A 25,887-nucleotide genomic window follows, 5' to 3' on the forward strand; every position below is an offset into this window, starting at 1 on the left:
GAGTGATGGAGTCTAGGTGGTTATTCATATGAATCTGAAAAAGTGTTTTATCGCGGAGTGATGGAGTCTAAGTGGTCATTCATATGTGTCTATATATCTTCTATAGTGGAGTGATGGGGTCTGGGTGGTCATTCATATGTATCTGATAAAGTGTTCTATAGTGGAGTGATGGGGTCTAGGTGGTTATTCGTATGTATCTGATAAAGTGTTTTATCGCGGAGCCATGGAGTCTAGGTGGTCATTCATATGTATCTGATAAAGTCTTCTATAGCAGAGTGATGGGGTCTAGGTGGTCATTCATATGTGTCTATATATCTTCTATAGCAGAGTGATGGGGTCTAGGTGGTCATTCATATGTAACTGATAAAGTCTTCTATAGCAGAGTGATGGGGTCTAGGTGGTCATTCATATGTATCTGATAAAGTCTTCTATAGCAGAGTGATGGGGTCTAGGTGGTCATTCATATGTATCTGATAAAGTGTTCTATAGCAGAGTGAAGGGGTCAAGGTGGTCATTCATATGTATCTGATAAAGTCTTCTATAGCAGAGTGATGGGGTCTAGGTGGTCATTCATATGTTTCTGATAAAGTCTTCTATAGCAGAGTGATGGGGTCTAGGTGGTCATTCATATGTTTCTGATAAAGTCTTCTATAGCAGAGTGATGGCGTCTAGGTGGTCATTCATATGTATCTGATAAAGTCTTCTATAGCAGAGTGATGGGGTCTAAGTGGTCTCCTCTCCTCTACCTCAGTGCTGTTGCTCAGAGAAATGGTCACATGGTGGTGCTAACAGTCAGACAGGAGCAGCCATCATTGATAACAGTGAGTTTAATAGAAGGCCAAAGTAATAAGACTGTGCTTTGGTTACATCATAGAAACATCAACAGTACAATCACACACAAGTGCTTCATGAAAATGTGCAGCAACAAATAATACTGTTAGAGAACACTGAGAACATCAGAACAACAACAAATAATACTGTAAGAGAACACAACGTCAAAACAACAGAACAGAGACATTAGAGACATTAGAACACTGAATATGGCCTTAATCCTTTAAAATCAACAAAACTGTCTGTACCATGGAAATACTGAACACCAGAAAGCTGTAGATGGGCCAGAGCTTGGGGGGGGGGGGCTGCAGAGACTGTAGGGGGCTCCAAAAAGCTGAATATTCTATTCTATTCTATTCTGTTCTGTTCTGTTCTATTCTTTTCTACTCTATTTTGTGCTCTTCTGTTCTGTTCTGTTCTGGTCTAGTCTAGTCTATTGTGTTCTATTCCATTCTATTTCTCTTATTAATTTCAGAAACATGATGTCACCGCTGGGTGAAGGAGGGACAGATTGTAGCTCAGGACATGGCTGACCTCAGATCTGGCTCCAGTTAAGTCACATGTTTAGCCCCTCCCCCTTTAGTCTTCATGATATGTGAAATAGGAGCAGTAATCCGTTGAGGTACATGCTAATGCTACATGCGAAAGGTACATGCTAATGCTACATGCTAAAGGTGCATGCTCATGATGGGTAATCGCTGAGTCAGCCCTGTGTTCACACCCTGTCAGCTCTGTCACTCCAACAATCAAGCATGTTCCAGACGTGCCGTTGTCCTTCATCTGAGATGGAGGAGAGGAGGACAGAGGAACAGAGAACGTCTCAGAGGAATCAGACATGTTCTTTGGTCTAAACAGAGGAACAGAGAACGTCTCAGAGGAATCAGACATGTTCTTTGGTCTAAACAGAGGAACAGAGAACGTCTCAGAGGAATCAGACATGTTCTTTGGTCTAAACAGAGGAACAGAGAACGTCTCAGAGGAATCAGACATGTTCTTTGGTCTAAACAGAGGAACAGAGAACGTCTCAGAGGAATCAGACATGTTCTTTGGTCTAAACAGAGGAACAGAGAACGTCTCAGAGGAATCAGACATGTTCTTTGGTCTATACAGAGGAACAGAGAACGTCTCAGAGGAATCAGACATGTTCTTTGGTCTAAACATAGGAACAGAGAACGTCTCAGAGATCCATCAGAACCACATGCTCAGAGATGTACCAGCTTTATTTTTAACGGGGCCATCCCCTGAGCTGATCTGACCTAAACAGGAAGTGAGATTTCATCTTTAAACATCCTGATGTACTGGTCTTCATCACTAAGATGTTAGTTCTACAGAATCTCAGTCATCTGATGACAGTATTTCAGAATTAAAGGTGTTTTAACCACAAACATGTCTGCCCTCTGACATCAGAATCTGGGTTTCTCTGGCCCTGGGTCAGGAGGATCAGTTATTAAACGTCCCCATCTGTAGAAGGTCTGATGTGTTAACGCTGAGAGCTGTAGGATGGCTGTAATCAAAGTTATTATTCCACTTATTTACATATCTTTGCTCTGGTTGGATGAACCAGACGACCAATGAGCTCTTCACGTTAAAGCTTCACACATTTCAACAGTGCAATAATAGCCAACCCTGATCCCCAGAACCACAGCTAGAGTTTATCTTTGGACCTTCACAGGACGCCATCATCTGCATAGAGTCATAATTATTAAGATGGTCCACCTTTAAGGCAGAGGATTAGTCCCATTCTCCTCCTTCATGAGTTCATCTTTGGATCACACTAATAAATAAAGTTTTATGTCTTCTTTTTGGCACAGACAAACAGCTCATCTCCATGATGGCCTTCAAACATCTGGAGATATCGTTAGAACCACATCTGGACCCTCCCGCCTCTCCAGCTCATCCAAATATGGTCACTTCCTGACTTAAACTAACACTGAGTGAGTCATTTATTTGAGTTGCCATGGTAGCACCCTGTCAATCAGAGGTATTCCCGCCTCTCTACAGGCAGATGTTGATGTGTTTGGCAAGCTCTCGGTCCAGGTCGTGGATCAGAGTATCAAAGTCCTTCAGGCTGAGCCGACAGTTAAAAGGAGCGTCAAAATCCAGGAAGTCATCGACATAAAGACCGCCTCCTGCTCCTGACGACCACGCCTCCTTCTTCTCCTCGTCAGCACTGCCTGGAATGAAAACAAGAGTTATGATGTGTCATTCAGGAACAAGTCGGTTCTAAGAGCCGGCTTTTTTTATCTGAATGAGAAGAGCTGGTTCCTAGTTGGGAGCCAGTTTCCTTCCCTCCATCCTTTGAGAGCCAAGCTGGTGCCAAATGAAGACCGGCTCTGATCACTGAGCCGGGCCCATCAGAACCAGGGAGACTGGATGGACATGGGCTGAGGAAACACCTGATCAGGGTTTACTGGGACAAACTGGACTGAACCAAACTGTTTACCTGTGTCGCTCTCACTTCCTGCCACCTCGTCATAGTCGGCGTCGTGTCCCGTCAGAAGCTCCCGCCCACAGATGCTCCAGTCTCCAGCGTACCGGTTTATGGGTGGTGGACTCTCCAGCCGGGTCGGACCACCTCGACCCCTCCGTGACACCACTACCTCCTCCTCCTGGGGCACAGCCAATCGCAGCGTAGGATGCCCCCGCTGCTGCTGTCCCAGGGGCTGATGGGTAAGAGTTGGGGAGGGTGGCGGAGAGGCGTCAATGTTTTTGTCTGATGGTAGTCGATGAGTCGGCACTGACAGAGAACAGAGGTCATTAAAGGTCAGGTGGTTAGAGTGGGGGGTGTGGTTAATGAGGTCACGTGTTTGTCCAACCCCCACTGTTTACTTCCTGTCTCACCTGGCCACAGCTGCAGCAGGTAGTGCAGAGCCTCAATGTGGCGTTTAAAGTCCACCGCACTGGCCAGCTCCTCCCCAGGACCCAGGCCTCGCCCTCCTCCTCTACCTCCCCTCCCTCCCCCTCCACCTCCTGCTCTCCAGGCCTCCTGGGTTGGGGTGAGGAGGACGGGGCCAAAGCAGACCGCAAGGTTCTGATGAGTCATCCTATTTGATGAGCTGAAGGACGCCACCAGGCTGAGATGGTCCAGCAGGAGGGACAGGGTTGCCTAAAGGGGGGGGGGGGGGGACATCAGGAAGATCAGCAAGCAACTCAAATGTCAGCATAGACCTCTGAGGTCACCATGGACCTGTGAGGTCACCCTAGATCTCTGAGATCACCATAGATCTCTGAGGTCACCATGGACCTGTGAGGTCACCCTAGATCTCTGAGATCACCATAGATCTCTGAGGTCACCATGGACCTGTGAGGTCACCCTAGATCTCTGAGATCACCATAGATCTCTGAGGTCACCATGGACCTGTGAGGTCACCCTAGATCTCTGAGGTCACCATAGATCTCTGAGGTCAACATGGACCTGTGAGGTCACCCTAGATCTCTGAGATCACCATAGATCTCTGGGGTCACCATGGACCACTTCTGGATTTCATGTCCATGGTTTTACCAGACTGATAAACTTAAGTGTTTGTGTAAAACTTCCTGATACCTTCTAATACTGGCTCATTCTTGTTTTAGATGACCTCAACCTTCATGGAACTCCTGTCCTTCATTCAGGTTCTGATGCTGAGGTACTGTGTGGTCTAAGTGTCGGGTCTAACAGAGTCATGGTGAGTTACCCTCTCAGGAGGTGGCAGACAGGATAACAGCTCCACGGTGCTCTGGGACAGATCAGGATCAGGGGTGTTAGGAAGAACAGGAGGGGGGTGGACCTTCATGGCCTCCCTGACCACTTGGTACAGAGTCCTGGTGATTAGCTGAGATGGAAGCTCCCGCAGGTAGTCCTTCAGGATACCTGAGAACACAGGAGACAAGAAACAAGTCAGCAAGTCAGTGAGTCAAAACCTGAGAACACGGGGGACAAGAAACAAGTCAGCAAGTCAGTGAGTCAAAACCTGAGAACACGGGGGACAAGAAACAAGTCAGCAAGTCTGTGAGTTAAAGGAGTTTATCAGAACAGTGAGTCAAGGTAAGTCCAAGTCATTCCTGTGAGTCCAGGTGAATCCATTTATCCCGGGTGAGTCCAGGTCAGTTCTCCTGAGTCTAGGTGTGTCCAGTGAGTCCAGGTGAGTCCAGGTGAGTTTTGTGTGTCCGGTGAGTCCAGGAGTGTCCAGGTGGGTCCAGGGGAGTCTTAAGTGTCAAGGTGAGTTCAGGTGGGTCCAGGTGAGTCTTTAGTGTCCAGGTGTGTCCAGTGAGTCCAGGTGGGTCCAGGTGAGTACAGGTGGGTCCAGGTGAGTACAGGTGTGTCCAGGTGTGTCCAGTGAGTCCAGGTGAGTCCAGTAAGTCCGGGAGTGTCGAGGCGAATACAGGCGAGTCCAGGTGAGTTTTTTGTTTCCAGGTGAGTCCAGGTGAATCTAGGTGCATCTTTTGTGTCCAGGTGTGTCCAGGTGAGTCCACATGTGTCCAGTGAGTCCAGGTAGGTCTTTTGTGTCCAGGTGAGTTTTTAGTGTCCAGGTGTGTCCAGTGAATCCAGGTGAGTATTAAGTGTCCAGGTGAGTCCAGGTGTGTCCAGTAAGTCCAAGTGATTCTTTTTTGTCCGGGTGTGTCCAGGTGAGTCCACATGTGTCGAGTGAGTCCAGGTAGGTCTTTTGTGTCCAGGTGAGTCTTTAGTGTCCAGGTGTGTCCAGTGAGTCCAGGTGAGTCTTAAGTGTCCAGGTGAGTCCAGGTGTGTCCAGTAAGTCCAGGTGATTCTTTTTTGTCCAGGTGTGTCCAGTGAGTCCAGATGAGTCTTAAGTGTCCAGGTGAGTCCAGTGAGTCCAGATGAGTCTTAAGTGTCAGGTGAGTCCAGGTGTGTCCAGTGAGTCCAGATGAGTCTTAAGTGTCAGGTGAGTCCAGGTGTGTCCAGTGAGTCCAGATGAGTCTTAAGTGTCCAGGTGAGTCCAGTGAGTCCAGATGAGTCTTAAGTGTCAGGTGAGTCCAGGTGTGTCCAGTGAGTCCAGATGAGTCTTAAGTGTCCAGGTGAGTCCAGGTGTGTTCAGTGAGTCCAGATGAGTCTTAATTGTCAGGTGAGTCCAGGTGTGTCCAGTGAGTCCAGATGAGTCTTAAGTGTCCAGGTGAGTCCAGGTGTGTCCAGTGAGTCCAGATGAGTCTTAAGTGTCCAGGTGAGTCCAGGTGTGTCCAGTGAGTCCAGATGAGTCTTAAGTGTCCAGGTGAGTCCAGGTGTGTCCAGTGAGTCCAGGTGTGTCCAGTGAGTCCAGGAGTGTCCAGGTGAGTCCAGTTTTGTCTAGATGAGTCATTCTGACCTGTAATGACATTGATGTCAGGGTAGAGGTCCTCGCTGAGACAAGTGTCCAGGTGAGTCCAGGTGTGTCCAGTAAGTCCAGGTGATTCTTTTTTGTCCAGGTGTGTCCAGTGAGTCCAGATGAGTCTTAAGTGTCCAGGTGAGTCCAGTGAGTCCAGATGAGTCTTAAGTGTCAGGTGAGTCCAGGTGTGTCCAGTGAGTCCAGATGAGTCTTAAGTGTCAGGTGAGTCCAGGTGTGTCCAGTGAGTCCAGATGAGTCTTAAGTGTCCAGGTGAGTGCAGTGAGTCCAGATGAGTCTTAAGTGTCAGGTGAGTCCAGGTGTGTCCAGTGAGTCCAGATGAGTCTTAAGTGTCCAGGTGAGTCCAGGTGTGTTCAGTGAGTCCAGATGAGTCTTAATTGTCAGGTGAGTCCAGGTGTGTCCAGTGAGTCCAGATGTGTCTTAAGTGTCCAGGTGAGTCCAGGTGTGTCCAGTGAGTCCAGATGAGTCTTAAGTGTCCAGGTGAGTCCAGGTGTGTCCAGTGAGTCCAGGTGTGTCCAGTGAGTCCAGGAGTGTCCAGGTGAGTCCAGTTTTGTCTAGATGAGTCATTCTGACCTGTAATGACATTGATGTCAGGGTAGAGGTCCTCGCTGAGACACACGGCTGCACTGTTCCTCTCAAACCAATCCCTGAGCTCCTTCTTCACCGCTGCTGAGCCACACAGTCTGTACAGACCGACCACCTATGGAGCAGACAGGTAGACCATTAGGGTTTTAGGGTCAGACTTTTCTACTCCAGGCTGATTCACATGTTTCACATCTGAACTCTGATTGGTCTCTGCTCCTGTAAGCAGGAGCTCTGGTCTTGGATCTGGTCTCATTCATCATAAAGATACTGAAGGCTGTGAATGCACTAATAATACTCTTAATTAAATAGAAATGGAATTGTTATCAAATCAATCTCAAGTCATCTGTCTCAACATATAAACCTGTGATTCACAACTAGACCTCAGGTAGGGGACCAGTACCAGACCTTAAGTCCTCTGTGTTCAATCTCTGCCACGGTTTTCTGGATCAGCAGAGGCACCGGGGCTGCAGATCCTTCTTTTTCCACCAGGTGGTGCAGTTCAACCCCAAACACATTAGCTGGAGCTGAGGAGTCAGAGCTTGGCTGCAGAAGAAGAGAGCAGTGTTCAGATAATGATAGAAAGGGAGAAGAAGCAGATCAATGAAGACTGTGAGAGCTGATCTAACATTTATTATTTATTTTTAATAATAATAATATAATAATAATAATAATTATTATTATTATTATCATTAATAGTGGTAGTAGTAGTATTTATGAGGTACCTGGGTGTCCCATTTCTCCTGCAGTGATAGTTTGATGTAGAGCAGGCCTCGAGGCTCTAGCTTCACACAGAGCTGCTGACATCGACTCCCTGAGACATGATCAATATGTTCAGTAATCACTATTCAGATAAATATGTGCCTATATGATATTTAAGGATAGTGCACCTTTAAACAGCGGGGGGATGGAGACTCCACCCAGACCACAGACTCTGTTCCTGGTCTGGGAAGCTGCTGTCTGGTCTGGTCCTGGTTTAGTTCCTGATGGCTGTGGATTCACTAAAGAGACAGAGACCCATTAAACCCAGTAAAACCATTAAAACCATTGAAAAACTGATCATCCAGAGCAGCTATGTGGCTGTTATCTAATGGTTGCTGTAGTATGAAGAACCTACCAGGTGTTAGGACCACGATCCGGAGCTGTCGGGCTCTCTCCAGCTCCAGGTTAAAGGCGTGGTTTAAGGGAAGGGCAGGGCCACGTAGGCTCAGGAGGGCGGTCCGTGCTCTGGTCACTCCATCGACCTGGATGGCGAGGAAGACGTCCTTACTGTCCTCATACCTAACAGAGACAGAGGTCAGAGTACTGGTCCTGCTTGAGGACAAACAGAGGTTAAAGAGAGACCTTTGATTGACAGATCTTAACTAAGGTAATGGACCAATCAGGATGAAGATGAAAAATCAATGTACTGTTTGTTGATTTAATCACAGAATGTTAAGTCATGACCTCACTTCTTCTCTGACTACACATCATTATCAGTGGTGATAAACATTTATTATAAATGTGGTTCACTTCTCCCCTCTCTGTCAGAGATTAGGACTGCTCTTCAGGTAAGCTGACCTCCAGTTATGAGCCCTTACCCGTCCAGCTGTGTCTGTCTCTGGTGTGCTTACCTGCTGGATTTCATCTCCTCCAGTCCCATCAGGTGGACTGTCAGTAAGCCTGTCACTCTCTGGCTGCACCGTGGGGGATCCGAGCCCACATACAGCCTAAATGAGCTAACGTCATAGGCTTCCTGAGGTTGGGTTATGGGCGGGACTTGTTGCCGTGGCAGGAGCTCAGGTGAGTCTCCATCGCTCAGATAACCTGTAAGAAAAACATCGACTTTTACTCTGGTGGGTCACAGGATCTGTTTGTAGGGAGGGAGTCGACAGAAGACTATTAAATATGTCATTCCTGATGTAACTCTACCAGCAACTGGACAACAGTAACCCTACCAGCAACTGGACAACAGATACTCTACCAGCAACTGGACAACAGTAACCCTACCAGCAACTGGACAACAGTAACCCTACCAGCAACTGGACAACAGTAACCCTACCAGCAACTGGACAACAGTAACTCTACAAGCAACTGGACAACAGTAACTCTACAAGCAACTGGACAACAGTAACTCTGCCAGCAACTGGACAACAGTAACTCTACCAGCAACTGGACAACAGTAACTCTACCAGCAACTGGACAACAGTAACTCTGTCAGCAACTGCACAACAGTAACTCTATCAGCAACTGGACAACAGTAACTCTACCAGCAACTGGACAACAGTAACTCTACCAGCAACTGGACAACAGTAACTCTGTCAGCAACTGCACAACAGTAACTCTATCAGCAACTGGACAACAGTAACTCTATCAGCAACTGGACAACAGTAACTCTACAAGCAACTGGACAACAGTAACTCTGCCAGCAACTGGACAACAGTAACTCTACCAGCAACTGGACAACAGTAACCCTATAAGTAACTGGACAACAGTAACTCTGTCAGCAACTGCACAACAGTAACTCTATCAGCAACTGGACAACAGTAACTCTGCCAGCAACTGGACAACAGTGACTTTACAAGCAACTCTACAAGCAACTTGACAACAGTAACTCTATCAGCAACTGGACAACAGTAACTCTACTAGCAACTGGACAACAGTAACTCTACCAGCAACTGGACAACAGTAACCCTTAAAGCAACTGGACAACAGTAACTCTGCCAGCAACTGGACGAAAGTAACTCTACCAGCAACTGGACAATAGTAACTCTACCAGCAACTGGACAACAGTAACTCTGACAGCAACTGGACGAAAGTAACTCTACCAGCAACTGGACAACAGTAACTCTACCAGCAACTGGACAACAGTAACTCTACCAGCAACTGGACAACAGTAACTCTGTCAGCAACTGCACAACAGTAACTCTATCAGCAACTGGACAACAGTAACTCTATCAGCAACTGGACAACAGTAACTCTACAAGCAACTGGACAACAGTAACTCTGCCAGCAACTGGACAACAGTAACTCTACCAGCAACTGGACAACAGTAACCCTATAAGTAACTGGACAACAGTAACTCTGTCAGCAACTGCACAACAGTAACTCTATCAGCAACTGGACAACAGTAACTCTGCCAGCAACTGGACAACAGTGACTTTACAAGCAACTCTACAAGCAACTTGACAACAGTAACTCTATCAGCAACTGGACAACAGTAACTCTACTAGCAACTGGACAACAGTAACTCTACCAGCAACTGGACAACAGTAACCCTTAAAGCAACTGGACAACAGTAACTCTGCCAGCAACTGGACGAAAGTAACTCTACCAGCAACTGGACAATAGTAACTCTACCAGCAACTGGACAACAGTAACTCTGACAGCAACTGGACGAAAGTAACTCTACCAGCAACTGGACAATAGTAACTCTACCAGCAACTGGACAACAGTAACTCTATCAGCAACTGGACGAAAGTAACTCTACCAGCAACTGGACAATAGTAACTCTACCAGCAACTGGACAACAGTAACTTTATCAGCAACTGCACAACAGTAACCCTATCAGCAACTGGACAACAGTAACTCTATCAGCAACTGGACAACAGTAACTCTACCAGCAACTGGACAACAGTGACTTTACAAGCAACTCTACAAGCAACTGGACAACCATAACTCTATCAGCAACTGGACGACAGTAACTCTACTAGCCCCTGGACAACAGTAACTCTACCAGCAACTGGACAACAGTAACTCTACCAGCAACTGGACAACAGTAACCCTTAAAGCAACTGGCCAACAGTAACTCTGCCAGCAACTTGACAAATGTAACTCTGCCAGCAACTGGACAACAGTAACTCTGCCAGCAACTGGACAACAGTAACTCTACTAGCAACTGGACAACAGTAACTCTATCAGCAACTGGACAACAGTAACTCTATCAGCAACTGGACAGCAGTAACTCTATCAGCAACTGGACAACAGTAACTCTATCAGCAACTGGACGACAGTAACTCTGCCAGCAACTGGACAACAGTAAATCTGCCAGCAACTGGACAACAGTGATTTTACAAGCAACTCTACAAGCAACTGGACAACAGTAACTCTACCAGCAACTGGACAACAGTGACTTTACAAGCAACTCTACAAGCAACTGGACAACAATAACTCTATCAGCAACTGGACAACAGTAACTCTACTAGCAACTGGACAACAGTAACTCTACCAGCAACTGGACAACAGTAACTCTACCAGCAACTGGACAACAGTGACTTTACAAGCAACTCTACAAGCAACTGGACAACAATAACTCTATCAGCAACTGGACAACAGTAACTCTGCTAGCAACTGGACGAAAAGTAACTCTACCAGCAACTGGACTACAGTAACTCTATCAGCAACTGCACAACAGTAACTCTGCCAGCAACTGGACAACAGTAACTCTACCAGCAACTGGACAACAGTGACTTTACAAGCAACTCTACAAGCAACTGGACAACAATAACTCTATCAGCAACTGGACGACAGTAACTCTACTAGCCACTGGACAACAGTAACTCTACCAGCAACTGGACAACAGTAACCCTTAAAGCAACTGGACAACAGTAACTCTGCCAGCAACTTGACAAATGTAACTCTGCCAGCAACTGGACAACATTAACTCTACCAGCAACTGGCAAACAGTAACCCTATAAGTAACTGGACAACAGTTACTCTGCCAGCAACTGGCCAACAGTAACTCTATCAGCAACTGGACAACAGTAACTCTGCCAGCAACTGGACGAAAGTAACTCTACCAGCAACTGGACAACAGTAACTCTACCAGCAACTGGCAAACAGTAGCCCTATAAGTAACTGGACAACAGTTACTCTGCCAGCAACTGGACAACAGTAACCCTATAAGTAACTGGACAACAGTTACTCTGCCAGCAACTGGACAACAGTAACTCTATCAGCAACTGGCCAACAGTAACTCTATCAGCAACTGGACAGCAGTAACTCTATCAGCAACTGGACAACAGTAACTCTATCAGCAACTGGCCAACAGTAACTCTACCAGCAACTGGCCAACAGTAACTCTATCAGCAACTGGCCAACAGTAACTCTATCAGCAACTGGACAACAGTAACCCTTAAAGCAACTGGACAACAGTAACTCTACCAGCAACTGGCAAACAGTAACCCTATAAGTAACTGGACAACAGTTACTCTGCCAGCAACTGGACAACAGTAACTCTATCAGCAACTGGACAACAGTAACTCTACCAGCAACTGGACAACAGTAACTCTACCAGCAACCGGACAACAGTAACTCTACCAGCAACTGGACGAAAGTATCTCTATCAGCAACTGGACAACAGTAACTCTGCCAGCAACTGGACGAAAGTAACTCTATCAGCAACTGGACAACAGTAACTCTATCAGCAACTGGCCAACAGTAACTCTACCAGCAACTGGATAACAGTAACTCTACCAGCAACCGGACAACAGTTACTCTGCCAGCAACTGGACAACAGTTACTCTACCAGCAACTGGACAACAGTAACTCTACCAGCAACCGGACAACAGTTACTCTGCCAGCAACTGGACAACAGTTACTCTACCAGCAACTGGACAACAGTAACTCTACCAGCAACCGGACAACAGTAACTCTACCAGCAACCGGACAACAGTAACTCTACCAGCAACTGGACGAAAGTAACTCTATCAGCAACTGGACAACAGTAACTCTATCAGCAACTGGCCAACAGTAACTCTACCAGCAACTGGACAACAGTAACTCTACCAGCAACCAGACAACAGTTACTCTGCCAGCAACTGGACAACAGTAACTCTATCAGCAACTGGACAACAGTAACTCTATCAGCAACTGGCCAACAGTAACTCTATCAGCAACTGGCCAACAGTAACTCTATCAGCAACTGGCCAACAGTAACTCTATCAGCAACTGGCCAACAGTAACTCTACCAGCAACTGGCCAACAGTAACTCTATCAGCAACTGGCCAACAGTAACTCTATCAGCAACTGGCCAACAGTAACTCTACCAGCAACTGGACAACAGTAACTCTATCAGCAACCGGACAACAGTAACTCTACCAGCAACCGGACAACAGTAACTCTACCAGCAACTGGCCAACAGTAACTCTACCAGCAACTGGACAACAGTAACTCTACCAGCAACCGGACAACAGTAACTCTACCAGCAACTGGACGAAAGTAACTCTATCAGCAACTGGACAACAGTAACTCTGCCAGCAACTGGACGAAAGTAACTCTATCAGCAACTGGACAACAGTAACTCTATCAGCAACTGGCCAACAGTAACTCTACCAGCAACTGGACAACAGTAACTCTACCAGCAACCGGACAACAGTTACTCTGCCAGCAACTGGACAACAGTAACTCTATCAGCAACTGGACAACAGTAACTCTATCAGCAACTGGCCAACAGTAACTCTATCAGCAACTGGCCAACAGTAACTCTATCAGCAACTGGCCAACAGTAACTCTATCAGCAACTGGCCAACAGTAACTCTACCAGCAACTGGCCAACAGTAACTCTATCAGCAACTGGCCAACAGTAACTCTATCAGCAACTGGCCAACAGTAACTCTACCAGCAACTGGACAACAGTAACTCTATCAGCAACTGGCCAACAGTAACTCTACCAGCAACTGGACAACAGTAACTCTACCAGCAGCAGACTGACTTAAATCTTCAACATCTTCGGGTGATGTCGATGTAATCGGGTAATTAGTCACCTTAACCAACAGGTAAATACATGATTCTTTTCTCATTGTCAATTACTTTAAGTTTTCAATTTTTTAATGGATTTGCTCATCTTTGATATTTCTGTAACAGGTGACTTGTGTCAGACATTATTGATCAAATTGACAGTAGTGATCGTATTGATCACATTGACAGTACTGATTGTCTTGATCACCTTGACAGTAGTGAATCGTATTGATCACCTTGACAGTACTGATCGTATTGACTGTTTTAATCATTTTGACGATCATATTTGGCAGTCAGGATCTTGTTTCACCTCCTTTACTTGCAGATCTTCTTCTTGATGATCGTCTCAGAGGTCTGTCTGGAGGCGCGGAGCTGTCCAGGTGATATCTGCTGATAACGTTCTGATTGGACAGGGCTGATGATGCTGTGTTTTTATTGGTCGCCTCATCTCCTCCCCCTTTGTTGTCATTTCTGCTGGATCGAGACGATGAGCGGAGGCTAAGTTTACGGCGCAGTTCAGGAAGTTTCTTCATCTTTAGGGAGAGTCTCCTAACTGTACCTGGAGACCTCAGCCTGTCAATCACACTGCTGGACACACTTCCTTTTTTCTGGGAGGCGGGGCTAGAATCTGAAAGAGAGAATAAAGGTTATGACCATTATTGCTTCAGATGCTTCATTTGGTACCATCACCTGTGTTTACCTGGTGTCTCCACTGTGATGTCATCACTCAGGTGGCTGACGTTTGGATTGGCGCCCTCTTGTGGACAGTCACTCCCCTGTCTCTCGGCTCCTCCCTCTTCTTCCTCCTCCCTCCTCTTCCAGATGTCCTCACCCTGGCAGGCTCCGCCGCCATCCTCCTCCCGCTCACAGGTGTAGCTGGCTCCGCCCCCATCCTCCTCCTCAGGTATGGGGTTGTACCAGATGTTGGTGGGGTTCTCCTCCAGGAGCCCGCAGGCCTCGTCTGAAGCCTGGGTCTTTCCTGAGGACAGAACCCAGGCCCTGCTGCTGCGCTCCAGGCTCTGCAGGTAGGAGGGGGGTGGAGCCTCAGCACTACCTGCTACTGGTTTAAACGCTTCATGGTGGACTGGGGTCAGGCTGACAGGACCACAAGGGGGGTCAGACAGGTCCCCGTCCAGTCTGATACACGTGGGATCACCACAGCGACCTGACTAAAAAATATAAGAGAGAAATATAGAAAAACTGAGACCAGGTAAGAGAACCAGGACAGTCAGACAGGTTAACAAGTAACGCCACGAGGAGAGGTCCTGCGAAAGGCCATTTTTTTCTCAGTTTGTGTTTTTAGTCAGTGGATCATTTTATTCATTAAGCTTGTGTAGGTCTCACTAGCTTCCAGCGCTAGCTATCCCACCAGCTAAACAGTCTTCAAAGAAGTCCACAACAAGAAGATGACTTTCATGACGTTTACTTCAATCTATGTTTCATTCTTGACTGTGAAACTGCAAAAAATACAAAAAGTTCCATCAAACCCTTTACAAAAAATAAAACAAGGCATATCTAAACATAAATGTATACAGGATTAGCCTATTAGCTGGGTAGCACTAGCTTATTAGCATGTTAACATTTGCATATCTGCTAGCCAAAGCTGTTTCAATTAACATCACATAAACTTCGAAGAAACTTCCAAATACAGCAGGAAGGCAACATAAACATTGTAAATGCTGTTTTTACTTACAGACATTGCAGAAAGGAAAGAATCCAAGCTCAACTGAGTGCTCACGGACCACAGAATAACCAAAATAATGTTACTTCCGGTTTAGACAGGAAGTGCAGGTAAGAATATGTGAGAGCAGAAAACAATGCTCTTGACTACCACAAAATGGCGTAATTAAATTGTAAACATGGAAAAATACCATTAACACTACTGTGGGGGCAGAACAAAGCTAATATATAATTCAATTAAATCTATTTCTGTCTTTTTACCTTTTCCTGTGCCAGCCTCTGACTCCACCCCTGACCAGATGTATCAGGGGGCATTGCCAAGGTTTGATCCCAGCCTGGGGGTCTGAGGGCAGGGCTTGTAGGCAGGTAGGTGGGTGGGGCCCCAGCAGCCTGGCGGGCCCACTGCTGTTTCTTAGCAACAGTGATGTGGTTACAGATGGTGGAGGAAGGGGAGGGGTCAAAGGGCATCAGAGATGGTGATGATGGCTTGAGGAGGGCAGAGTCAGACTTTACTGGCACATCTGTAGTGAAAACACAAAGCAGCTGATTTTTAATAATCCTGTTATCATCAGAGTGTCTGCCTCATTAACATTCTCTGGTTTAATTCTTATAGAATACTAAAAATAATTAAATAAAGGTCTTGCTGCTATAAAGAAAACGGAAACACTTTACCAAACAGAGCCTAGAATCAGTGAATAAAGGCTGTTTAGACACATCCATATGGACCAAAAGTTATCTGTATGCTGTTCACTAGGTAAATACTCTGATTCAGGGTGCCTATGAAAACAGCTGGGGCCCAAAGATGACAGCCAAGGGCTGATGATGACAGGCAGGGGCTGATGATAACAGTCAGGGGCCAATCATGACAGTCAGGGGCCGATCATGACAGTCAGGGCGTGTACAAGATGTGAGTCACTTGTAACAGATGGAAGCCTGTGATAACAACCAGGTGTCGATGATGACAATCAGGGGCTGACGAGGACAGTCAGGGGCCAATGATGCCCGTCACGTTCTGATGATGACAGCCAGGGGCTGACGATGACAGTCAGGGACTAATGATGACCGTCAGGTTCTGATGATGTCAGTCAGGGGCTGACCATGACAGCCAAGGGCCGATGATTACAGTAAGGGGCCAACGATGACAGCCAGGGGCCGAAGATGACAGTCAGGTGCCGATGATAATGGTCAGGTGCCGATGATGACAGTCACAAGCCAGTGATAACAGCCAGGGGCCAACAATGACAGCCAGGGGCCGAAGATGACAATCAGGGGCCGACCATGACAGCCAGGGGCTGACGATGGCAGCCAGGTGCCGATGATTACAGTCAGGAACCAATGAAGACAGCTGGGGGCCGATGATTACAGTCAGGAGCTGATGATGACAGCCAGGGACTGATGATTACAGTCATGGGCCAATGACATACAGGGGCTTATGATAATAGTCAGGGGCCAATGATGACAGCCGGGGGCCGATGATTACAGTCAGGAACCAATGATGACAGCTGGGGGCCGATGATGACAGTCAGGAGCTGATGATGACAGCCAGGGACTTTTGATTACAGTCATGGGCCAATGACATACAAAGGCTTATGATGACAGTCAGGGGCCAATGATAACAGCCGGGGGCCGATGATTACAGTCAGGGGCCGATGATAACAGCCAGCGGCTGATGATGACAGACAGGGTCCGATGATGACGGTCAGAGGCTGACGATGACAACCGGGGGCCAATGATATAAGCTGGGGGTTAATGATGACAGTCAGGGGCCGACAATTACAGCCAGGGGCTGATGATTACAGTAAGGGGCCGAATATGACAGTCAGGGGTTGATGATATAAGCCGGGGGTCAATGATAAAAGCTGGGAACTAATGATAACAGCTTGGAGCTTTTGATAAAAGCTTGGGGCTGATGATAACAGCTGGGCTCTGTATATATGTATATGTAATCATGCGTCATAGTCTGGACATGCCTGCTTTGTCTCATTTCTAAATAAATCCATACCTCATAAACTAGTTGTATTGTCCCAGCCCTATCAAACCTTAGTGTCATTTTTAATATTACATCAAATTGATTAATGTTGTAACTGAACATCAAACATGAAAGCATCCTGTTGTTATTGATCAATGAGTACATCATTATTAATCATCAATAATCACATCAGCTGCCTCTGTTCTCTTCCTTTTGTGTCTGTGATCCTCATGATGTTCAGTCTTCAGTTTTCCTGTCTGAGCTAATGAATGCTACCTTTGTGCTTAGATCAATGCTCCTTTACAGTCATTTTATATGTTTCATCCTCTGGCTACGAGATATGATATCAGTTTGAACATATATGAGCCTGTGAAGGATATATGGAACCTTCTGAGGGTCTCTACAGCTCATTTATGAGGATTCAACTTTGATAAATCTGATGAAACCAAACCAAAACTGGATCATTTTTATGTAGTCAGAGTAGATATAATGACTCTCAGTAGATGAGTCCCCTCAATGATCTCTGGTGGCCATCTCACAAATCCTAAGACCTCATCCCTCCATCCCATAACTAAAATTTGTCTCTTAATCATAGTAATATAAAAACTACCAAAATGCCAAAATGCCAAAATGCCTTGTTCTAGTCCTGGTCTTCAAATGCTGATGCTAAAAGGACATATATCTGTGTTTAAAAACAACACAGAGAATCAGATGTAAAACCACAGAGTTGGTGACCCAGATGATCACTTCCTGTAGCTCGTTTGGTACATTGGCTCAACATCCCTGGCATCACCAACATTCCATCCTTGCCTTGAAGATGACATCATCCTTCAATGTTTGGAAAACATTCAATCCTTGCCTTTGAAGATGGCATCATTCTTCAATGTTTAGAAAACATTCCATCCGTGCCTTGATGATGACATCATCCTTAAATGTTTAGAAAACATTCCATCCTTGCCTTGAAGATGACACCATCCTTTAATGTTTAAAAAACATCCCATTCTTGCCTTTGAGGATGACATCATCCTGCTATGTTCAGGAAACATCTCATCCTTGCCTTTGAAGATGACATCATCCTTCAATGTTTGGAAGACATTCCAATCTTTGCCTTGAAGATGAAATCATCCTTCAATGTTTGGAAAACATTCGATCCTTGCCTCTGAGATGACATCATCCTTCAATGTTAAGGAAACATCTCATCCTTGCCTTTGAAGATGACATCATCCTTCAATGTTAAGAAAACATTTGATTATTGCCTTTGAATATGACATCATCCTTCAATGTTTAGAAAACATCCCATCCTTTCCTTGAAGATGACATCATCTTTCAATGTTTAGAAAACATCCCATGCTTGATTATGAAAATGACATCAGCTTTTAATGTTTAGAAAACATTCCACCCTCACCTTTGAAGATGACATCATCCTTCAATGTTCAGAACACATTCGATCCTTGCCTTTGAGATGACATCATCCTTAAATGTTTGGAAAACATACCATCCTTGCCTTTGAAGATGACATCATCCTTCAATGTTCAGAAAGAGTTCCTTTTAAGGGCATTTGAACACGGACTGCTTGACATTGCAGTTGGTTAACACACGTCAAAGATTCGCCACCACTTCCTCTTGTGTGTAGGAAGCCAGAGAGAGGGTGATACTAAACCATCTGTTTTAGATTATCAGCAGCCTGCAAAATGCTGCTGGGGGGGGGGGAGAACTAGACAGCTGTGATGTGGGGTAAGGTTCTGGTATGAAGGTTTGGGGACTGTGATTGGGGTTTCGAGGCTGTAATGGGGGGTTCTGGGGGCTACGATTGGGGTTTCCAGGTTGTGATGGGGGTTAGAGGGCTGTGATGGGGGTTTTGGGGGCTGTGATGGGGGTTTCCAGGCTGTGATTGGGGTTTGGGTTAGGGGGCTGTGATGGGGGTTGTGGGGGCTGTGATGGGGTTTTCGGGGCAGTGATGGGAGTTTTAGAGGCTGAAGTGGGGATTAGAGGGATGTGATTGGGTACAGAATGCTGTGATTGGGTGTAGGAGGCTGTGATGGAGGTTCCAGTGCAGTGATGGGTGTTTTAGATGCTGTAGTGGGGGTTAGGGGACTGTGATGGGGATGTAAGGGGCTGTGATGGGGGTTTTGGGGGTGGTGATGGGAGTTTTAGAGGCTGTAGTGGGGATGGGAGTTTTAGAGGCTGTAGTGGGGTTTTTTGGGGCTGTGATGGGGGTTTCCAGGCTGTTATGTGGGGTTCGGGTTAGGGGGCTGTGATGGGGGTTTCAGGGGCAGTGATGGGAGTTTCAGAGGCTGTAGTGGGGATTAGAGGGATGTGATTGGGTACAGGAGGCTGTGATTGGGTGTAGGAGGCTGTGATGGAGGTTCCAGTGCAGTGATGGGTGTTTTAGATGCTGTAGTGGGGATTAGGGGGCTGTGATTGGGTGCAGGAGGCTGTGATGGGGATGTAAGGGGGTGTGATGGGGGTTTCGGGGCTGTAATGGGGGTGAATAAACAGCTGTGAGTGCACAGATGTCAATGAGCCCTCTGTGTTGAAGCGCTCTCACACTGGTGTCTATTGAGCATTCATTCTAACAAACACAGGCTGTCTGTGTGGAGGGTCCGTCTCAGTAGATCTGTTCATGTTAAGCTACAGTGTCTCTCTGTGTCAGCCTGCACCACGTTAGTTCACATGTCCAACACTAAGAACACAGTTAGAGCTCATACAGCTAGAGCAGTCTGCTATCAAACTCACTGCAGAAATCAGCTCTAAGGTTATAACCCTTCACACCATTCATGATAATCTAACAGTCTATGGTATATATCTCTATGATTCACCTGGGCACACAACATAGATGTTTAGGAAAGACAGAGCCTTTCAACACGAGATTCAGAGGGTGGTTGGACCAACATTCTGTGTCTCATACATTACAGGCCAACATACGACAAAGTAGGGACGCACTACCACCAGGAAGTAAATTACATCAGCTGATAGACTTCTTTAAAGGCAAGGTTAGAATGTTTGATAGACTTCAAAGGATGACATCATCTTTAACAGAAGGTTAGAATGTTTGATAGACTTCAAAGGATGACATCATCTTTAACAGAAGGTTAGAATGTTTGATAGACTTCAAAGGATGACATCATCTTTAACAGAAGGTTAGAATGTTTGATAGACTTCAAAGGATGACATCATCTTTAACGGCAAGATTAGAATGTTTGATAGACTTGAAAGGATGACATCATCTTTAACGGCAAGATTAGAATGTTTGATAGACTTCAAAGGATGACATCATCTTTAACGGCAAGGATGGAATGTTTGATAGACCTTAGAGGATGACATCATCTTTAACGGCAAGGATGGAATGTTTGATAGACCTTAGAGGATGACATCATCTTTAACGGCAAGGATGGAATGTTTGATAGACCTTAGAGGATGACATCATCTTTAACGGCAAGGATGGAATGTTTGATAGACCTTAGAGGATGACATCATCTTTAACGGCAAGATTAGAATGTTTTATAGACTTCAAAGGATTACATCATCATTTAAAGGCAAGGATGGGTTGTTTTACAGAAATTAAAAGAGGATGTTTTTTCAAAAGCAGGGCCTCTTTCTCTCCAATTGATGCTGATTGGTCTGGTCATTCTTTAAACAGTAACTAGCCAATCAGAATGATTCTCTGAGAGACTGATCCTCCTGTTACAAATATAAAGCTAGACTCTCCAAGAAGTTATTTTGTAGAAATTCTGTTTTCTGATCTGGCTCTCAGACCTACATCTTTGGGACAGGTCAGTTTGGATCCATGTTAACATCAGCGTTCCAGATCAGGGAAGGAGAGCAGAGATCACTAGGAGATCACTAACAGGTCTCAATTCTTTTTCTATCAAACCCTACCAGACGTTCGATTTGCAGTCCTCTAGTTCTGTTTATCTAGAATCAGACTGTAATATCCCAGAGATAAACAGGAGGAACCGCCTCTAATGACAGGAAACAGTCAACCGACCCGCTCTGCGGACAGGAAGTCAAACATTAGCCTACAAGTGTGGAACAGACACAACCACAGACACGTGTTTGGTCTGATTCAATAGGGATCACTGGCCACTTTATTAGGTACACCTTCCTAGTACCAGGTTGGTCCCCCTTTTGGCATCGTTTCAACAAAGTGTTGGAAACATTCCTCAGACATTCAGTAAGTCGCCTTGACCATGCCCCGAGTAGCTCCCATGTGATTGGCTGATTAGCTATCAGTGATAACAAGCAATTCAACAGGTGTACCTAATAAAGTGGCAGGCAAGTGTATAATGAGAATTTATCCCACTATTCTGACTAAACCTACCGCTAAAGTCCTACTCAGAATCAAACGTTGCCACTGGGCAAGAGGAAGGCTGTTGCATGGGGCCCTGGAATGTAGTGGCCCCAGAATGTAGGGGGCCCCTACATTCCAGGGCCCCAGAATGTAGGGGCCCCAGAACGTAGGGGCCCTGGAATGTAGGGGCCCCAGAATGTAGGGGCCCTGGAATGTAGGGGCCCCAGAATGTAGGGGCCCCTGGAATGTAGGGGCCCCAGAATGTAGGGGCCCTGGAATGTAGGGGCCCCAGAATGTAGGGGCCCTGGAATGTAGGGGCCCTGGAATGTAGGGGCCCCAGAATGTAGCGGCCCTGGAATGGAGGGGCCCCAGAATGTAGGGGCCCTGGAATGGAGGGGCCCCAAGCTCTAGGGCCCCTAGTGGGGTTAGACTAAGTCAGAGTTAGAAAAAGTCAGAGTTAGACTAAATCAGACTTAGTCTAAGTCAGGGTTAAAATAATTAAAAGTAAGACTGAATCAGAGTTAGACTAAGTCAGGGTTAAAATAAGTCAGAGTTAGACTAAATCAGAGTTAGACTAAGTCAGGGTTAAAATAAATCAGAGTTAGACTAAGTCAGGGTTAAAATAAATCAGAGTTAGACTAAGTCAGGGTTAAAATAAATCAGAGTTAGACTAAGTCAGGGCTAGACTAAATCAGACTTATTCTGAGTCAGGGTTAGAATAAGTCAAAGTTATCCTGAGTCAGAGTTAGTCTAAGTCAGGGTTAAAATAAGTCAAAGTAAGACAAAATCAGAGTTAGACTAAGTCAGGGTTAAAATAAGTCAGAGTTAGGCTAAATCAGATTTAGTCTGAGTCAGGGTTAAAATAAGTCAGAGTTAGACTAAATCAGATTAAGTCTGAGTCAGGGTTAAAATAAGTCAGAGTTAGACTAAATCAGATTTAGTCTGAGTCAGGGTTAAAATAAGTCAGAGTTAGACTAAATCAGATTAAGTCTGAGTCAGGGTTAAAATAAGTCAGAGTTAGACTAAATCAGATTTAGTCTGAGTCAGGGTTAAAATAAGTCAGAGATTGACTAAGTCAGAGTAAGACTAAGTCAAAGTTAGACCAAACCAGGGTTAGACTAATTTAAAGTTAGACTAAGTCAGGGTTAGACTAAATCAGAGTTAGTCTAAGTCAGAGTTAGACTAAGTCAGAGTAAGACTAGGTAAGAGTTAGTCTAAGTCAGAGTTAGACCAAGTCAGAGTTACTCTAAAACAGAGTTAGACTAAGTCAGAGTATGACAAAGTCAGAGTTTGACAAAGTCAGAGTTAGTCTAAATCAGAGTTAGACTAAGTTAGAGTTAGACTTAAACAGAGTTAGACTATATCAGAGTTAGACTAAGTCAGAGTTAGTTTAACTCAGAGTAAGACTAAGTCAGAGTTTGACTATGTCAGAGTTTAACTATGTCAGAGTTAATCTAAGTCAGCATTAGACTAACTCAGAGTGTGACTAGGTCAGAGTAAGTTTAAGTCAAAGGTAGAATAAGTCAGGGTCAGACTAAATCAGAGTTAGACTAAGTCAGAGTTAGAATAAGTCAGAGTTAGACTATATCAGAGTTAGTCTAGGTCAGATTTAGTCTAAGTCAGAGTTAGACTAACTCAGAGTTAGACTAAGTTAGAGTCAAACTTAAACAGAGTTAGACTATATCAGAGTCAGACTAAGTCAGAGTTTGACTATGTCAGAGATTGACTAAGTCAGAGTTAGTTTAAGTCAGCGTTAGATTAAGTCAGAGTTTGACTAGGTCAGAGTTAGTTTAAGTCAGCGTTAGATTAAGTCAGAGTTTGACTAGGTCAGAGTTAGTTTAAGTCAGCGTTAGATTAAGTCAGAGTTTGACTATGTCAGAGATTGACTAAGTCAGAGTTAGTTTAAGTCAGCGTTAGATTAAGTCAGAGTTTGACTAGGTCAGAGTTAGTTTAAGTCAAAGTTAGAATTAGTCAGGGTCAGACTAAATCAGAGTTAGACCAAGTCAGAGTTAAAATAAGTCAGAGTTCAACTGTATCAGAGTTAGTCTAGGTCAGACTAACTCTGACTTGGTCTAAGTCAGAGTTAGACTAACTCAGAGTTAGAACAAGTCAGAGTTATACTCAGACTTAGATTAAATCAGAGTTAGAACAAGTCTGAGTTAGACTAAATCAGAGTTAGACTAAGTCAGATTTAGACTAAGTCAGAGTCAAATTTTGTTAAAGTTAGCCAGAGTCAGAGTTAAATCTAGTCAGAGTTAGCCTGAGTCAGAGTTAAATCTAGTCAGAGTTAGCCAGAGTCAGAGTTAAATCTAGTCAGAGTTAGCCAGAGTCAGAGTTAAATCTAGTCAGAGTTAGCCAGAGTCAGAGTTAAATCTAGTCAGAGTTAGCCTGAGTCAGAGTTAAATCTAGTCAGAGTTAGCCTGAGTCAGAGTTAAATCTAGTCAGAGTTAGCCAGAGTCAGAGTTAAATCTAGTCAGAGTTAGCCAGAGTCAGAGTTAAATCTAGTCAGAGTTAGCCAGAGTCAGAGTTAAATCTAGTCAGAGTTAGCCTGAGTCAGAGTTAAATCTAGTCAGAGTTAGCCTGAGTCAGAGTTAAATCTAGTCAGAGTTAGCCAGAGTCAGAGTTAAATCTAGTCAGAGTTAGCCAGAGTCAGAGTTAAATCTAGTCAGAGTTAGCCAGAGTCAGAGTTAAATCTAGTCAGAGTTAGCCAGAGTCAGAGTTAAATCTAGTCAGAGTTAGCCTGAGTCAGAGTTAAATCTAGTCAGAGTTAGCCTGAGTCAGAGTTAAATCTAGTCAGAGTTAGCCTGAGTCAGAGTTAAATCTAGTCAGAGTTAGCCTGAGTCAGAGTTACTTAATGCTGCCTTATTGCCTTTTCGTGTTTCCTCTCACCGTCAGGTTTGTTGTTCTTCCTGCGGGTTCTCTCTCTCCCTCTCAGTCTAGAGAACGTTCTCTTCAGCAGCGGCTCGGCCATGATCTCCTTGTCTCCTCCTTCAGAGTTCTGCAGAGAAGTTTGATCCTCCTGCAGGAGTTTGGAGGAGCTCTAGTCTGCCCTGGCCTCCTTCTGACACCTTTAAAGGGTTTTCTCCTCCTGTGGGAGGCTGAACCTCCTGCAGGAGTTCTGATGAGCCGTTGTGTCCTGTAGCCTCCTTCTGACTCCTTTAGAGGAATTTTATCCTTATTTAGAGGAGCTGAAACCTCCTTTAGAGGAGCTGAAACCTCCTTTAGAGGAACTGAAACCTCCTTTAGAGGAACTGAAACCTCCTTTAGAGGAACTGAAACCTCCTTTAGAGGAACTGAAACCTCCTTTAGAGGAACTAAAACCTCCTTTAGAGGAGCTGAAACCTCCTTTAGAGGAGCTGAAACCTCCTTTAGAGGAGCTGAAACCTCCTTTAGAGGAACTAAAACCTCCTTTAGAGGAGCTGAAACCTCCTTTAGAGGAACTAAAACCTCCTTTAGAGGAGCTGAAACCTCCTGCAGGAGTCTGGAGGAGCTGCAGTGTTCAGCAGCCTCCGTTAGCCTTTCTTTAGAGGAAGTTTACCTCCTGCAGGAGTTTGGAGCCGCTGTACCCTTCCATAGACGAGCAGTAGCCTCCTCTAGCCTCCGTTAGTCCTTTAAAGGAGTTGTGTCCTCCCTCAGAGGAGCTGATTCCTCCTTTAGAGGAGCTGATTCCTCCTTTAGGAGTTCGGAGTCGTCAGTGCTCCTTCATGGCGTTGATCTCTCGCTCGACCAGGACTCTGACTCCTCTCTCTCTCTCTCTCTCTCTCTCTCTCAGGACAGGAAATGAATTCCTCACATTCTTTCCCAAACTCCCCCTCCTCCCCCCTCCTCCTCCTCCCACTCTCCTCCCTTAAACACAGACTGAGGCCTCATGGGAGATGTAGTCCTCTTCTAATTTAGAGCTCTAACCTCTGAAACAGCGTCCTCTCATCACATCTGTAAACAAACTCCACCAGGCTCTCATGTTTCTCTGAGGAGAGTCTTCATCTCTCCTCTCCTTCATAAAGTCCAGATCAGTGGAGGCTGCAGTGATGGTTCTCCTTCTAGAACTTTGTCCCATCTCCTCCAGGATCTCTGGAGCTCAGTCAGAGGGACCATCAGGTTCTTGGTCTCCTCCCTCACTAAGCTCCAGAAGAGTCCTGGTTGGTCCAAACTTCTTCATGTGAGAATTCTGGAGGTCTGTCAACAATCCTGTCTTTGAGCTCTGCAACTCTGCAGCTCCTCTGACCTCTGACCTTTGACCCTTGGTTTCTGCTCTGATATCATTGTCAGCTGTGAGGCCTTCTATAGAGAGGGGTGTGGCTTTAGAATAATGTCCAGTCAGGTTAATTCAGCACAGGTGGACTCCAGGCAAGGTGTAGAAAGATCTCAGCAGAGACCAGAGACATGGAGGAACCTGGGCTACTCTGGATCCTGATGTGAGAGTGAGATTTCAGTTTTTATTTTTAATGAATCTTTAAAAATGTCTGAAGTTCTGTTTTTAATTTGTCATGGAGGGTGCTGAG

General features: G+C 45.5%; 1 protein-coding gene across 1 annotated transcript; it reads right to left on the reverse strand.

The window, feature by feature from the left end:
• Nucleotides 1–815: 815 nt before the first annotated feature.
• LOC121528174 (rho GTPase-activating protein SYDE1) lies at nucleotides 816–25,118 on the reverse strand. The gene is made up of 15 exons (XM_041815445.1): nucleotides 24,854–25,118; nucleotides 24,275–24,811; nucleotides 15,387–15,646; nucleotides 14,146–14,614; nucleotides 13,756–14,073; nucleotides 8,342–8,534; nucleotides 7,846–8,009; nucleotides 7,619–7,729; nucleotides 7,454–7,542; nucleotides 7,137–7,274; nucleotides 6,720–6,846; nucleotides 4,506–4,681; nucleotides 3,673–3,937; nucleotides 3,275–3,568; nucleotides 816–3,005 (listed from the first exon to the last, which is right to left on the reverse strand). Exons 2-15 carry the CDS (start codon nucleotides 24,354–24,356, stop codon nucleotides 2,827–2,829), a joined length of 2,865 nt encoding a protein of 954 aa, XP_041671379.1. The 5' UTR covers nucleotides 24,357–24,811; nucleotides 24,854–25,118; the 3' UTR covers nucleotides 816–2,826.
• Nucleotides 25,119–25,887: the final 769 nt, after the last annotated feature.

The sequence above is a fragment of the Cheilinus undulatus genome, linkage group 20 (genome assembly GCF_018320785.1).
Source record: "Cheilinus undulatus linkage group 20, ASM1832078v1, whole genome shotgun sequence".
Classification (NCBI taxonomy): Eukaryota; Metazoa; Chordata; class Actinopteri; order Labriformes; family Labridae; genus Cheilinus; species Cheilinus undulatus.